This window comes from Enoplosus armatus, chromosome 20 (assembly GCF_043641665.1).
Source record: "Enoplosus armatus isolate fEnoArm2 chromosome 20, fEnoArm2.hap1, whole genome shotgun sequence".
Taxonomy (NCBI): domain Eukaryota; kingdom Metazoa; phylum Chordata; class Actinopteri; order Centrarchiformes; family Enoplosidae; genus Enoplosus; species Enoplosus armatus.
In genome coordinates, this window is record NC_092199.1 from 19,451,057 (window position 1) to 19,467,859 (window position 16,803).

Here is a 16,803-nt window from a genome sequence, read left to right on the forward strand (position 1 = left end):
GCTCATGGCTGTTGCAAGTCTAAATTTAGGGATTTTGGAGTATGGAACTGCCCCACTGCGTGTCATCTATTGGATTAACTAAGAAAGCAATGAATCTGTTTGTTTTTTGTGGGTCTTTTTTTCACGGTCTTTAGAGGTAGAGATGATGTATATATATGTATATATATGTATATATAAAACTCTTCAATGTGGTTCTGTGAAACCTTGAATAGACTAGTTCTACATCTACTTCCTCCACATGAAAGCACAGGCTGCAGCCCGTATTGTAGCGGGCGCGCGTGAAGTGTCCTTTAGCGAGATTCGTAGTCCCTATTTGTTCCAAGGCTGCCGTCCTTTACCTACTGCCGACCTCTGACCTCTTCCTTTGGGAGACAAGACCTTGCAGGTATCTCGAACAAAGTCACGTTGTTCTTGTTGTTATTATTATTATTATTATTATTATTATTAGCTGTAGGTCGAGCTCACCCGCCATCCCGCAAGCGGGCGTGTGAGGCTTTCATGTCGCCCAGTGGGAGAGGAAAGGTTTTTAATACCCGGCGACAACAGCGAGCAGCCCGGGCTCTCAGCTCTAATGCTCTCCATTGCTTCATTAGCAGGGAACGCTGTGTGTGTGTGTGTGTGTGTGTGTGTGTGTGTGTGTGTGTGTGTGTGTGTGTGTGTGGGAAAGAGAGTGAGGCAAGAGCGGCGCTGATGCTGTCACTCGGCTGCCATTATGCTTAAAACAACCCACGCAGTGGCAGACCGAGTCAAAGAAAAGCCATTATTAATATTTTCCCTCTGAAATGAGCCTGAGAAGAAGAAGAAGAAGAAGAAGAAGAAGAAGAAGCAGACGGACTCTCATTGTCTGCTGGCATTGAAGTCCCCTTTTTGGGGACATGAAAGCGGACACAATGATTTCTATTACCGGACCTTATCAGGCGCTTAGCCAAGAGATTAGCAGTGGTAATTCTCTCTCCTTTTTTTTTTTTTTTGGTGCAAAGGTTCTTTTTTTGAAATTCAGAGCTCATGAGCGCGAGGGAGGGAGGTAAAAAGCGGGAAATGGATTCATTAGCCTGGAACGGGGTCCTTCGGTCAATTGTCACATTTCGAAAACTCCTTTTATTATTCAGGGTGTGCGCGCGCTGTCTCCGAGCGTTGCCAAAATGAAACACGGCCAGCGACTTATCAGCGTCCTTTCAGGAACGGTGGCTTCATCAGACCTTCAGAGGACGCCGAGGGCCTCGGATTGTTCACCGGGTTAAGACCCTCTCTGCGGTTTGAGGGGCCGGATCCAGTCACCTTTTGAGCTGGGTTGCAGTGGCCTGGATGTTGTTGTTCCCGACAGCCACTCTGACTGAACAATGAAGCGAAAGGTGTAAATGCGAACGCGGAGTCGCAGAGTTGTGAGCCCCCCCCCCCCCCCCGCGCGCGCTTTTCTCATTTACTTTCTTCAAGAGATGTTACGTTTTGACCCCCGAGGACTGGAGTCAGTGCCACTCTGCGTTTTAATCATGTTCCTCCTTCATCCATGTAGACTAGGACCTGAGAGAGAGAGAGAGAGGGGGGAGTGTGTGTGGGGGGGGGGGGGGGGGGGGCGAAGATTATCCCTGCACGTTCTCCCAGGGGTTTGGAGCTACATATAAGCCCACGTACATGCTTGGACATGCTCGCCACGTAGTCCGGCGGACCACAATAAAGTGTAATGACATGGACTGTTGAGGAGGCCCGAGCACCCCGCTGTGATCGAAATGGAGACAAAGCTGTGGGAAATTGGAAGACGAGCTAGCCCTCAGTCTCATTCTGCCGCATGCAGCAAGGTTGTTTCCCTCAATCTCGGCTGTGTAAACTTCCACGCTTGCGGTGCGCTGAGCCAATATCACAAACTCTTTTTTTTTTTTTTAAGAAGGACCATTAAACATTTTGCCCATTATGTTCCGCTTTCCCCACAAGACGTCCACCTGTTTTCAATACAGGCGACTTCACAGCGCAGCTATCTGCAAAAAGCAGATTATCCCCGGGACAGATTGGCAGAGCCGTGGATCTTTTACCTTTAGGTAATTATTACTGCAGTTGTTTGTTTTTTGGTTTTTTTTTTTTTTTTCAGCTCGTACCTGTCTTTGGTCTCCACGGGGGCTGAGTTAGTGACGCAACACTCCCCAGGATAAAAGTCAATTTGCCGCGAGTCGCAAGGTGCCTATCAGTCGGGGGAATGGGCTTCTAAATGAAGTCTGCGGTCTGCCCTCAAAAAGATCTGCCAGTAATTAACACAGCAAATGACTGACACTCTCTCCCTAGATAAGACTATTTAGCCATATTAGACTCAGATAAGGACAAGTTGCTAATGCTGCTGTGGTTTACCGCGTTGACAGTTTGTCACTGCTGTCGGTTTGTTTTATTGAGTTACGTTTCTATCAAAATGTCTTTGGAAAAAGTTGGCGCAGGAAAAATGCAAATCGGTTTCCTTTTCATCACATGCTATGTGAACATTCACAAAAGGGGGACATAAAGGTCACTGGGAGCTGGAGCTTATACCAGAACGCACTGGGCGCGAGTCACGGCGCGTCCCCGGGACAGGTCATCGGGCCCGTCGCGGAGCGAACACGGCGTTGTTTTTGCAAAAGTTGGACCAGGTTTTTTTGGTGGGAGAGGAAAACTCAATGTATAGGACACATAAGCAGCACCACAAAAGAGACATGGCATGCAAACAGTTGTGAGACAGGAGTCAACGGCACAAATATGTACCTGGAATGAACCTTTTTGCCATTGCTGTCTCGTTGGCCTACCGAAACAAAAAGACTGAAACCCAGCTTGGTGGGCTGCCACATCATTAACCTTTGTTGCGCCCCCTATTTTGCGAGGATGTGCAAATTCATTTTGTTCTACTTTTTGGAGGTTTAGCAGATGGCAAAATACTGAAAAGCAACTTCATGATACTAAAAAAACTGGATTTTACAGCTATGGAAATGTCTCACGGTCAGCGTCAACTAGCAGCGGCAATGCAGTGGTCATGAAATGAATTGGACGGTTGAATTTTTTTTGTAGGTATTGATCATGTTGGTCTGAACACGGCCTTAAAGGCCTCGGTATGCTTCACACAAGGCGCTTCTCGGGTCATCCAACAGCGTGCAAAGCCCCCTTTCCGATGGTAAAGTCAGGAGAGTTTAGTCCAACAACGTTTGTAACTTTTCAAAAACGGACGGCCCGACGGTCATTTTGTGCAGCGATTGGTAAGGAACAGTACGTGGAGGTGTGGAAGTAGGCAGGGTTTGAGCTTCTCTTTTCTCACTCAACTACTCCTGTTTTTGTGTATGTGTGTGTATGTGTGTGTGTGTGTGTGTGCACAGCTGAGTGGAACATCATGAAGGCTTTAGAGAGACTGTCCCCATTTGTGCAATTTCCTTCTTGCACAGTGTCCTTGGACGTGTCATCCGGCCACTACTGAACCTTGAAGTTCATTTGAAGCATATTGAACCCTTAACACAAATAGAGAAACTGCGGGGCAATATCCCCCTTTTCACTCAACATGCATGTCTTAGGAAAGCCACACAGAGAACATGAAGCTTTTTAAAAAAGGCCCCAGCCAAAGGGGTTGCTTTCAAACCGAGGGCCTTCTTCTCGCCACCAAGACATTTTGGCGCCCCTGTCTGCCCTCGGAGGACACACTTCCTCTCACTCGTTGGGAAATGTGTTGAGACGCCCTCATCTGTTAAAGCACCTTCGCTCCGCAACCTCCGGCCAAAACACCCCTGCGATGTCCCTGCTTACAACACGCCCTGATCGAGAAGACGAATCTCCTCCTCTCTTCTCTCTTTTAGAGTAGCGCTCCACATCCTCCTCCTCCTCCATCACTACCCCTCCGCACTCGCCCCAGGGAAGGCGTATTTGTTATTCCGCCCCTGAGAGCGGAGGCCTCTGCTGGCCGCCAGCTTGTGTATCCCGGACCATTAAGAACATGACAGGAGGAGTTAGCTTGACTGGCATGTTTATTGTTCTGTTGACTGGGCAGTGCTAATGAGGCCTTTGCGCTGTACTGGGCCAGCAGAATTACCCCAGCATCACAAGACAAGCACAAACAAGACCCACTGTCACTGATCATTTCCCTGAGAGCGCCCAAACACACACACACACACCTTGGACTACGCTCGTACTCTTAAATTCAGGAGTTTTGCGAATGCAATTTCTCAATGCACTTGGCCATAACAAATGCAAATTGGTACAAGGTAATTTTATAGTGGCTTTTATATCACGGGTCAAGCAGCGCTCCTTTGTACTGTAGCTGGAAAATTAAGAAGAGAAAATTAGCGCTGTGCATATAATTGATGTTTTAATAATTTATTAACTTGAAAAAGGCACGAGCACACGGCGGTCCTGGAAAGGCACTGACTTCCCTGCAGCAGGTCAACAATGAGCACAATGTACTCTAGTCTCGGTACATTGTGCATTTAAAGTGGCAGCTGGAGCGTCTTTAGCGCCTGTATTGTGATGCATTTCCAAGTGAATTGTAACGTGCACGGGCGTTCTCAATCCGCCTGGTCATTTTCAATATACGCGTCATAAGTGGAAAACGCCCCAAAAATAAAAAACATCGCAAAAGGTTTTTAAGCTTGCCGGAGGTGGATGGAAAGACAAATACAGATGAAAATGTGTACAAATTTGCATTTTCTTTTGCAGGTTTTCTCAAAATTCCGCTAAAGTTTGCGCTGCATGTGGATGGAAACCCCCGACTAAAGACCCCCGCACTCCTCGGGTTAATACAGCCTCTCTGGCCTCCGTCGGCCTCACACACAGTACTCAATACTTGTGCATCTTGAAAGACTTTGAAGTACCTGCGGCACCCTGCCTGTAATAGCAGCCTGCTGATTTACGGTTTGCTCTGCTTATCGTCAGTGTTAGCCCCATTAGCGCTAATGCTATAGCTGATTAAAGAAAAAGAAAAAAAGGGCCTATTGATGAACGGTAATGGGACCGCTGCGGACCAGGTGATAAAAGTCTCCGCTATGACCTGAGAGTGCCTCACCTGCAGCACCAACTGTTTGTGTGTGTGTGTGTGTGTGTGTGTTTTCGTTTTCGGATCCTTATTTTTCTAAAAAAGAAAAAGAATTAATTAGATTATTCACAGAGGGTTTGGGTAAAATGCCTGGGTAAAAAAATCAGCACTGACCCGACCCACCGGGTCCAGGTGAGGTCGCTGAACTCCACTGACGGGTGACACGCCGCATGACTTGCTGTCACAATAACCGAAATAAATGGACGCGACAACTCTCAATCCTTTGTGGGAATTTTTGAAGGCACTGTGTTGCCACAACTCTGAATATATATATATATATATATATATATATATATATATCTATAGATAGAGAGAGAGAGAGACTGTTGAGGGAAGTGAGAACAGGCATCAGGTGGACAGGTAAATTACTTTTATATATAACTAATGTGCAACAGCAAATATTAAGGGGAACGTGGTGATCTTCTATCAACACAATGAGGAAATGTTGCTAATTAACGCGCCTGGCAAGTCACTAAAATGTTGGAAATGTTCAGTGACAATGTTTTTCATTTGTCTGTCCAACCTTGCAATACGCCATCCAGTGTCGCGGCACTTGGTGGTCAGGGTTATGGAAAGATCGCAGTCTGTTTTCGACACAGGAAGAAGTCCACGGTGACTCGAGACACAACGCTTTCGATTGACATTTCACTGGAATCAGTCTTTTCCCCCAACCTTAACCAAAGTGCTGTCGTTGCCTGAACCCTGACCGCAGACAGGAGTCCGGACGCGAAACCGCGGATTCTGGTGTCACGGTCCTGGACTTTGCTGTGCGCCGTACATAAATGTTTCATTCACGCCAAAGAAACTTTAAAGAAACGTAATCCAGGCAGCAATTACGTTTGTCAACACAACGCAATTATGTAAACAATTTAGTCATGTACAAACGTAATTTCTAGGAAATACTGTGTGTATATATGTATGTATATATGTATATGTATATATGTATATATATGTGTATATGTGTATATATATGTGTATGTATATATGTGTGTGTATATATGTATATATGTGTATATTTATATATATGTGTATATGTATATATGTGTATATATGTGTATATGTATATATATATGTGTATATGTATATATATATGTATATATGTGTGTATATGTGTATGTGTATATATATGTGTATGTATATATGTACATATGTTTGTGTATATGTGTATCTATGTGTATATGTGTATATGTATGTATATATATGTGTATATGTATATATGTGTATATATGTGTACATGTGTATATGTGTATATGTATGTATATATATGTGTATATGTATATGTATATATGTGTATATATATATATGTATATATGTGTATATATGTGTACATGTGTATATATATGTCTGTATATGTGTGTATATATGTGTGTATATATATATGTGTGTATATGTGTGTATATATATGTGTGTATATGTGTATATGTATATATGTGTGTATATATATGTGTGTATATATATATGTGTGTGTGTATATGTATATATCTGTGTATATATATAGTGCATCAATTTCACAGTGTAGCTACCCAAATGAAATAGTGGAAGTCATTCCAGACGCAGCCCATCTCTCCCACTCTTGCAGCTAGAGCTGTCCAAGGTCCTGATCTCTCCGCACTGCATACTAATCTCTGTCAGAGTCTTTTTGCATAAGAGTGTTGTGTTCCCCAGTCACTGACTGTAAAACAGTAATGATCCCAGGCATTGCTACTGCCCGTGAGCTTGTCTAATGAATATAATCATTATTATGAGCTTAATGTATATAACACTTCCATATAGAGTGTTCTGCGTGATTGCATTCGTTGCTCCTGTTTAATTAGGAACAGTGAGTTAACGTAGTCTATAGTGTTTGCCTCGTCTTTCTGCCTGAGTTGCGTTTATCTGGAGAGTTGCTACTGTTACAGGTACTTTTCATACAAGCCAAGAACTGCATGCAAAGATGTGTGTTGTATACTGCCCCCCCCCCCCCCCCCCCCCTCCTCAACACACCATTACTTTTTGACCCAGAAGCCTCTTAATTTTACGGTCTCCAAGTTCCCTCTGCTTCAAAAATAAAAAAAACCCCAAAAAACAACTTTTTCATAAATGTACTGCACCTGGTCCCTGTCCACAGCTTTTATATAAAGCAACCCCCCCCCCCCCCAGTGAGTAAACAAGCAGCGCTCAAGCGGTGTTTCAAATTGAGAGCTGGCAGAATATGACAGCTCCGTTAATGCTGCTCTTAGACATTCATTATCATTAAGATGTTGGTTTCCATACCTGCTTAAGTAAGCATTTATCCCCAAGCTGTTAGGTCGCTCTCTCTCTCTCTCTCTCTCTCAGTCTCTCTCTCCCATTGCGGCCAAATTTGCAACTTTGCATCAGCAGTTACAAAAAGGAAGGCACTCTCTCTCTCTCTCTCTATACTTTTCTTGAAGCTCATCCAATACATTGATGTACAGGATGCATCTGGGTCTTTTGGAGAGGAAGAGAGCAGGAGAGGGAGAGGAAGGCTGTGTGGCTTTGTGTGTGTGTGTGTGTGTGTGTGTGTGTGTGGGTGTGGGTGCACGTTGCATTTCTCCAATTCCCAACTGTTTCCCAAAGACTATTACTCTTAACTTTTCATCCATATCCAGTTGACAGAATAAAGACATTTCATTAAGGCTATCTCTGCGCCTGGGCCTGTTTAATGAAATGCATACCTCTGCAGCCAGCAACACTGGTCTTTATATGTGTGTGTGTGTGTGTGTGTGTGTGTGTGTGTGTGTGTGTGCGTGTGGGCATGCATATGTGCTCTTTGATGTGTGCATGCATCTCATTTCGTGTCATTTGGAAATCGGTACTTCTGTAGCTGCAGTAGTCTGTGGTATAGCTGCATTGTACTGGGATCGGGTGCGTCTTTCACCCCTTTGTTTGTGTCCGCATATGTCGCTATAAGCTTTCTCCAGGCTGCTCTCCGATAATGAGAAACTACGTCTCTCCAGGCTTCGGATTTTACAACCGCGCGGCTATCTGTGAGCTACTCGGCCCGTGCAAGTAATTAATGTAGGGCTTAATTGTCCGGTGAGTGTCTCCTCAGACCCCGGATCCCACCTTCACCCGCAACCCCTGGACTCTAATAAGCCCACAGGGACGACCCAGCGTGCTCCTCACACCCGGCCGAGGCAGCCGCATAATTAGTCTGCAGGCATGGCCTCACACGCCCACGCCGAGGACCGAGCTCTGGGCCAAGATTCTTTTTTTATGTGGGAAAACATCCATTCTGTCGGACTAAGCGATGACACGTGACTGTAATGGGCAACATTCCTCCTCACGGGTGTAGATTCTCACTGTTTTCCCCAAATGCGCTTCTGGCTAGGCTAACTAGGGCTTATGGCGAATTCAAACTTAGTAGCGAAGTCCAAATTTCCTCCTAAATGTCAGTTAAATACGTGGGTGAGCGAAAGCAGCACTCATCAGTGTTAAATCTTTGCCACAATTTCTTAAGATCCTGAAAAACCAGCTCCTCTTGTCGCTATTTGAGGTTGTAAATGTGTGAATCCGCATGCGAAACCACATCTCCGCATCTTGGCCCATCTGTCTTAGCCCATGTACTACATTCATCTTGACATTACTGGATAGCTGAATGGGTCTACGGGACACACAGCCCCGGGGGCCCAAAAGGTCAAGGGGTCCTTTGGAAAGTCATGGCACTCGGTCCAAAGCAGGGATGTGCTGACAACTTATTTTTGATCCTCATCTTATAATGTCAAGCGTCTGCCGAGTCTGATCCGATATATTTCATCGTACACAACTTCACAGGACGCCTAGGCTACGGAATTAGCAAAGCAATTTGAATACATTTGACAGCAGGATATCCCTGCTGCAAGAAAATAAAACCTGCATCAGGGGCTTCCTATGATGCCTCCTTGTAGTGTTATGTATAGTATTCAATAGGCAAGGCAAGTTTGTTTGTATAGTGCCTTTCAACAACAATACAATTCAAATGGCAAGACATAAAAAGACATTAAGACAATATAAAAAGAGACGTATAAAAAAGACTTAGAAAGAAAATACAGATGATAGTATTTTGTACAGTATGTCTGTATTGGTACTATTGAGGTTATTGAGGTAACGTAGAGAAAACATTTACAGTCAGTCGGCCCTTGATCACCTTTACTGTGCAATGTAATGTAACACTGACAAAAAAAGCTAAAAAATATATATACGCAGACTTGGTGCATGTTTCAAGCTGTCTGTGACCACATTTGTATCCCACAAAGGAAAATGAATGGAAATCAATAGATGTCTGGAAAGGCAGGAAATAGACAGTGCGTCTATAAGTACAAGTACCTTCATTTTTCTGGTACTTAACCGACTGGATTTAGTCTAAAACACCACCTTATATCGACACCATGATATATCCGTATAGCGTGATGGAAGATCTCATAATGCACAGTATTGCACGCTTTGGAACTAAGGAGCAAAACCTCGCAAAAAAGACTTTTGTCGTGGTCCTTTAACTGTACTACACAAAGCACTGTTTGCCAGGGAGATGACAAATTGATATGTAGTGCACCGTAAGAAGCTGGAAAGATTGTAATTATTGTTTTATGTTGGCTACTCAACTGCTGTGAATGCTGTTTTTCTTTTCTTTTCTTTTTTTGCTAAATCAGCCCAAACCATGTTCCGCCCCATGTGGAATCCTAATTGCTGAGGCCCTTTTAATAAAAAAAAGAAATTTAAAAAAAGTGTGACGAGGGCCGGCCGTGAAACAGAAGCCTCCCACCCTTGGTTGCCCTTTTCAGTTGGGCATTACACATCCACTCTGTCCGACATCTGCAAAAGGCCACGCCATATATCCCTGTCCACTTTTATAGCGCGCCAATAAGAAATGAAAGTGTCTCTAACGCTCGCGAGCAGCCGTGAAATACAGGAGTATCAGTGCTATGGGGGGGGGGGGGGGGGGGGTGTATTGACAGAGCTGCTTGTGCCTCTGTCAGCAGTGAGTGATGTCCCTTGCCGCTGAAGTTGCATTCAGGAATCTATCAACGGCTAATAATTATGTGTACATTTTACGACAAGGGGCCCGGCTTTAATGGATCGATTCGCTCACACTCCAATTCCCATTCTGCACATAGATTTCCTGTCATTTTCATGAGGGATGTTGAATCAGAACAGGTCTCTCTCTCTCTCTCTCTCTCTCTCTCTCTCTCTCTCTCTCTATCTCTTCCCCCGAACCTCCCTCCCTTATTCAATGCTACCTTTTTAACAAACGATAACTCAGCCCACCTTTTTCATGTTTTTTCATTCTGTTTTTGCTGCTTTTCTCTCCCATAGACAGACAGTGATAAGGTAATGACTCTACAGACAGCGGGGGGGGGGGGGGGGTCCTGGGATTGAACTGAGCAGCGCTTGTTGGGTGGCTTTAGTACAATGTGCTAACACAGTAGCTCATTAATGCTTTGCTCCCATTGGTCTGCGTTGCCAACTCATGTGGCTAATTAAAAGGAGTGAGAAGTAAGGATTCCATTGCCCCATGGTACAAAGTGGTTTGTGGGTCATTACCAACACCATTTATAGCTCCTCAGAATTTGCATATGATTCAAAATTCAAGATTCACAGCTTTTGTTTGTCACACGCTCACCCGATGTGCGAGGTGGAATCCTCTCGAGGCCGCGATAAAAGGCTCGTGTGCAATAAAGTAGAATCATTAGAAATGGAGTAAAAAAAAAATATATATATATGAATTTGAAAAAGAAATATGAACAAAATGATTTCAAAGACTGAAGAAGAATAACCAATACCGTATATGTGGTGTAATTATTAACATATTGGTCCAGTGTTTTGGTGGGCTGTGCAATTTTTCCAGCATATATATATCTATATATATATAGATATATATATTATTTGCCATAAACACACCCTTATCGTATGTCACCGAAAAGGTTGTCACTAAGTGTTATCTTGGGTTTTGCAGAGTCCTACAATATTGACGTTCTTGAGGCAACAGTGATTCCAGAATTTACCATCCTCGCCATGCTCAATCCTGGAAACTCAAAAGGGCAGGAGACCAGACCAGTACCAGAGACCAGAATACACATTTTTTTTTAATCAATATTGCTGCAATTCTAACCAGTCATGGATTTGCATCAACCAGGGTGATTGTGGACATATACAGATAGGTGACACATTAGGAAGGAAAACCCAGCAGGTTTTTCATAAGGTGTTGTTCCCTGGCGAGCTTCCAGGAGCCGCTACCTTTGTCACAGATTCTCCAAGCGCGTGGAACTCTGCTGGAGGGATTCCCATTCTTCAAAGAGATACCAACCATCATTTGATGTTTCGATGATGGTGGTTTATAGAGAGCGCGCTGTCTGACGTGTCCTCCTAAAATCTCCCACAGGTGTTCGGTTGGGTTGAGATCTGGCCTTCGTTAGGTTCCTAGGGTTAGGGTTAGGCCGTGATAGGAGGGACTGTCCTACTGCTCTTGCAGCAAACCTTGCAGCGCTTCCTTAAGAAACTTGGCCTTTTTCACACCGTGAAGTAGCTTAAGCTGTGCCTGCCACTGATATGTTACGCAGAGCTTAAAAGAGACTCCTTCTGCATCTCGGTCAAACGCTGCACTTGACTGGTCAGCGCTTTCAGAGCGAGAGAGAGAGACTGTGAATGACCGGCGACCACACATCTCGTCCCATGCTGCCGCTGCTGCTGCTGCCGCTGCTGCTGGACTGGCAGACAAAGCGCACCGCCACACTCTGCTGACATAAATAAAGGCAGCAAACTCGCCTCCCGGTGCGCAAGGACTCTGAGAGTCAGCATACTGTCCAACATTGTATTTGAGGTCAAGTTTAGAGGCATATCTCATGAAGCTACAGTATTTACTATTTTACTCCGGTGTATTTTTTTTGTTTTTTGTTTTCACGAACGTGATAAAGTCAAAGAATTGGAAGGCTCACAGAGAGAGAGCTCCCATCTTCGGCGGGATTACCAAGCAAAGCTCTCTATTGCAGTGCGACCCAGTGTTGTGAGACTGAGGGGCTTATTGTGTCAACACGTAACTGTGGTTGCTACAGCGGCATTATTTTTAATTTTTAAACGCTATATCGAGGTGTGACCTCAACTCTTGCTAGATGTGAGTTTGGATGAATAATTCATGAGCTTCAGGGATACTCTCTGTAAGCAGCTTTAATGATAGCTGCTTGCTCACTGGACCGGTTCGTGTTGAGCCCAGCCGACCTTATGACCTTCAAGTGGATAAAAGAAACATCTGATCCACATTTCCTACGTCGCATTTAAAACTAAATGTATTATGTGGAATTCTATCACCTACTGTACTGCTTTAAGTCACTTCGGTGATCACATTCTGGTTTATGACAACTTTGGTCTTATTTTTGTAGCTTTGTAGCATTCCCATTGGCAATATTCGCATTATATTCACCAAGTCACAGTAGTTGCTGAAATCTGGGAAAGCAAAGACAGCCCTAAAAAAGAAAAAAAACAACACTCAGGTTGTAAACGAACCCCCAGGTTAGCCCGACTTATTCGGAAGAGAAAACAAGGACTGACTGTAAAACTATTTCCCCAAACTGTCCATTGTGACTATCCTGGATTAACCTGCTCGTCAAACATATTTAGTGATATCCACCATGTAAGTGTGGTGCCACCTTTAAGACCTTAGGATTTTAACCAAGACAGGGCTCTTAACATTAGGTAACAAAGCAGGACCCATCTTAAGGTCCCTATCGTGTCAATAAATCACAATACCACAAACCAGTAGACGCAGCGATTCGGGTCTTTTCTGGGGCCCCAGGGCTCCTCAGTCAATGCAAAGTTGTCACAACTGTTGATGAAATAACGACCAAACCTACAAAAGTTTAAAAAAAAACAAGTTGTAATACACTGGAATGATCATTTAATTCAAAATATTAAAGCTGCATTCATTGCTTTTTTTTTGGCCACTTGGGGGCAGCAGAACAAACTGAAAACAGAACACTAACATATCATGTGTTACCTTTTTCTAAAGTCTATTTACACGTCCAGCAGACGCAGAGCGACATTAGTCTTATATTCACGTCGTGTTTTTTTTTGTTGTCTCCAAAGTACCTGGCTACTTAGCGGCTAAATGTCTGATGGTGGTCGCGCTGGGCTTATCGGATATTATAACTAAAACAGTGTCCCCTGTGGAACTAAGGGGGAACTGCAGAGTTGGGGTCATGAATGTCTGTTGGTTTGTTATTACAAGCGACACCTTTCACAATGCACGCACTCCGTTTGGCCCGTTGTTAATATAAGCATATTCACTGGGTGCAGCTTTAAGGTAAGAACACAATTCTTAGCTCAGACAGCTCCATCACTCGCGCTCGCTGAATCACCGCAGCCAAACGCTTTCTGCTGATTATTCATTCACGGTGGGAGACGCCGTGAAATCTGCACGAACCCCCGGCTAACACGTTCTGACATGTTCATGTTGAGAAAGGGTTACGAATACTCCGCTTTTTTTCTAAACGTCTGCTGCGTGAGCGCGGCAAACAGCCTCCGCCGCTCAGAGTGTCGCAAGGCCTCGTTGACTCGCTGGGTCTTTCGCTTTGAATTAGCGCTGCGCCGTGTCTGCTTCCTTCTCATTCATCGTGAATTTGCATATTTTCAAATTATCTCAACGCTTCTTTTTTTTTTTTGTTGTTGTTGTTGTTGGAAATCTCAGTGGAATTTGAACACAGCACATCCCAGTGACTCATTTCTGCTCAATACCGTGTTCCTAAATGGAAAATGCTGCTTTAGGCTCCAGCATATATTGTAGCCCAAAAAAAAAAAAAAAAAACTGCCTCTTGTTAAGAGTTGACGGTGATAAGCCTCTGCTTCCTACCCTGTTAAAGGAATTGAATTCTTGGTCCCGGTGGCCAAGTCTTACATAAGAAAATGACTGGCTGAGATGCCTATCACGCCCACGGCGCTGACATACTCTCGCTGTGCCATCCTGTCCTCTCAGCCTTATAGTACATGTGTTAGCTGATTATAGGCCGATTCCACTTCTCTCACTTCTGTAATATCTCCTCTATTCAGACCAAATTGCTGAAAAGTCATTGCAGATTAGTTTTGCCCACTAAAGCTTCCTGATTCTCACATTGGTATGAGACCAGCAATCCGTGCTGCTGTATCTTCTGGTGCACGGGCACATGGGAGCCCATTCAAAATGAATTCAATTAAGCTCCTAAAAAAAAAAAAAAAAAAAAAACGCTCGCAAGTATCCAAGGTGACCGAATCTTTCCACAGGAGTGATGCAGAGCTCCACTCACTGTTGTGTTGTTTTAGTTGTCACAGTTCCTGAATTATTTTACACTTTAAATTCAGTGGATTCCGACAAACACACGAGGAACAGCATGTTTTTTTTGGGTTAGGGTTATGTGATGGCAATTCCTTAAAGGGCCCACTCCACTCCACCAAGTTTACACATCAAATCAGTTTACTCGTCATGGGGAGTGACAAACGGTCGGTGAAAACACTTGTGTGGCGGTGTCTCCTGTGGCTCCGGAGAAGCCGCGCAAGCCTGATGACGTCGCAGTGATGCCATCAGGGGGTAACTCGACAAAAACCCGTTGCGGGAAAATGCGGGATCTTTTGTTTTAGTTTTGGGACTCGGGATGTCAGGATGTTTTCGCCTTTTTGGCGCTTTGATTTTGATCATTCTTCCTCAGATCTGTGATCTTTCTGAGTCTCCCAACTTCGTGGAAGTGCGATGCTAAATCGCTGGACCGCCCCTTTAACCGAAACCAATTGTAATATATCAGCTTGATCTGATCTTGCACATCGGTATTTATGAAAAAACTTCTATGAGGTAATGGTGGAAAGTTAACTCAAGGTCTGTCCTTGTAGTCAAGTGACACATATTCACCACTTTAACACAGGCGCAGACGTGAAACTTTTTTACTCTAGTACACCTTTTTAAAAAGCTCACTGGCTTTTCTTTGGCTTTTTCTTGATTGTATAATTCAATCAAGTGCGGTTTGTGCTCTTTTTTGTAAGTGTGCACGGTGCTTGTATTCCCTTAACATAGATATACTTTATGTACCTGGAGGCTGTATTGATGAAGATCAGGTCATGCATGTCGATGGCCTACTCTGGGTCCTTCAGCGGTGGCGAATGGTTTCATGGGGTGTAAGTTTTGGGTTGCAGTTTTAAATGTATGATTTCTTTTTTTTTCTTTTTTTTTTTTCCTTTTGCTTTTTATTGTCTTGTGTACAAAGAGCGGCCATGCAAAAGAGAGAGTGAAGTGCTCTCATTGGAGCGGGTTGAATGAAGGCTGCATGAATTAATGAAGAGGAAAGAGTGGGCATGGGAGTTGGGGAGAGCGGGGTTTCAACTGGGAAGTATCTCATTTTGTGTAAGAATTATTCTTTTATATGCTTTTATGTGTTTATTTGCATTTCTTCCACTTACAATCGGCATGTACGTGCATGCTGCGCACACAGTACGTATGAATTGCATGTACAGATTTATGTTCTTGTTACTCCCCCTGCACAAGGTTTGATCCGTAGTACGACATAATAAGTACAGGAAAATGCACAATGATCTGGCCATGAACTAAACGAGGTATTCTACCGACCCGCGTTCCAAATCGGTTGACCCCTGTTAATTACATTTCTCCCTCTGTGAGTCTGGCAGGTCTGACTTAAAAGCACAAACTGCCGGTCACTGTGACCTCTCGCTGGAATGCGCTCCTATCTCGTTGGTGCAGATGCTCGCCCCCCCCCCCCCACCCACCCACCTTTTTGAACACCTCCTCTGTCTTTTCCTGTTGCAGTGCCGTCGTTCTGGGGGCTGGTAAACTCTGCCTGGAACCTGTGCTCGGTGGGGAAGAGGCAGTCGCCAGTCAACATCGAGACCAGCCACATGATCTTTGACCCCTTCCTCACGCCCATAAAACTGAACACAGGCGGACGCAAGGTAAAGACACACACACACACACAAACAAACAAACGCTCTCCTTTTTTTTGTGTTGCTGGTTGCAGAGATGTTGCACTACACTGCTTTAGTGCCCGTCACTATTGTGCTGGTCGTTCTTTCGGAGCTATTGTAGTTTGATAAGGTGTGTTTTCCCTGATTGATGCTCCTCACAGCTGTTTGTGTTGGCAGACAATGTGGGCTATTCGTCCGACGAACACTCTCCTGGAGATAAGATACGGAACAATTCACCTATTCAGAGATGCACAATGGTTGTGTTCTGGCTCAAGAAAAGCCTTAACATTATCTTAAGGGCTTTACAGATGAAATCCCGCAGCCGAACGGCAGATTAGTCGAGCGTATTGTTTATTATTTTCTCCTGTGCACAGTGGTGTGCACCGAGGACAGCGTGTATCAGAAATGTGTTCCATCCTGTGCCATATGACGGCAGCTAATTGGGAAGCCCTCACAGATGGGCTGCTCTGAAAAGTGCACAGTAGCATGGTGAGATTAATGTTATTATTAGTATATGTTTACATGCCAGCAGTGAGCACAGGGTTAGCCTTGGGCAATGATGGAGCATATAGGACGCATTGCGGTTTAGGCACACTGCTACAGTAGATGTCTTCATGTAACAGATCCAAAAATAGACCCACGCCACGTCCCCTGTCCTGGTCCCTCGGACCTCTTATTGGAGGAGTTTAGCCATTTAGAAATGAATGGCATTATCTGTCCCCGCTCAGAGAGTAGAATAGAATTGGTAGGGAAACCGGCGGTTAGAGTAGTCACTCATACATTTTTCGCAAGAGCTCCCCTGCTGCTCCCTCAAGGACTCCACTTTGAGAGCAGCTACCCTGCAGCGTGTCCGGAGTTGAGGACATCAC

The 16,803-nt window shown here is 44.4% G+C and overlaps 1 protein-coding gene across 1 annotated transcript in view; it reads left to right on the plus strand.

Annotated features, from left to right (window-relative positions):
* ca10a (carbonic anhydrase Xa) overlaps positions 1-16,803 on the plus strand; it is a 203,410-nt gene that overhangs the window by 69,639 nt on the left and 116,968 nt on the right. The window contains exon 3 of the mRNA XM_070927353.1: positions 15,780-15,922. Within this exon, the coding sequence (XP_070783454.1) occupies positions 15,780-15,922 (143 nt within the window). The remainder of the gene's footprint in view (positions 1-15,779; positions 15,923-16,803) is intronic.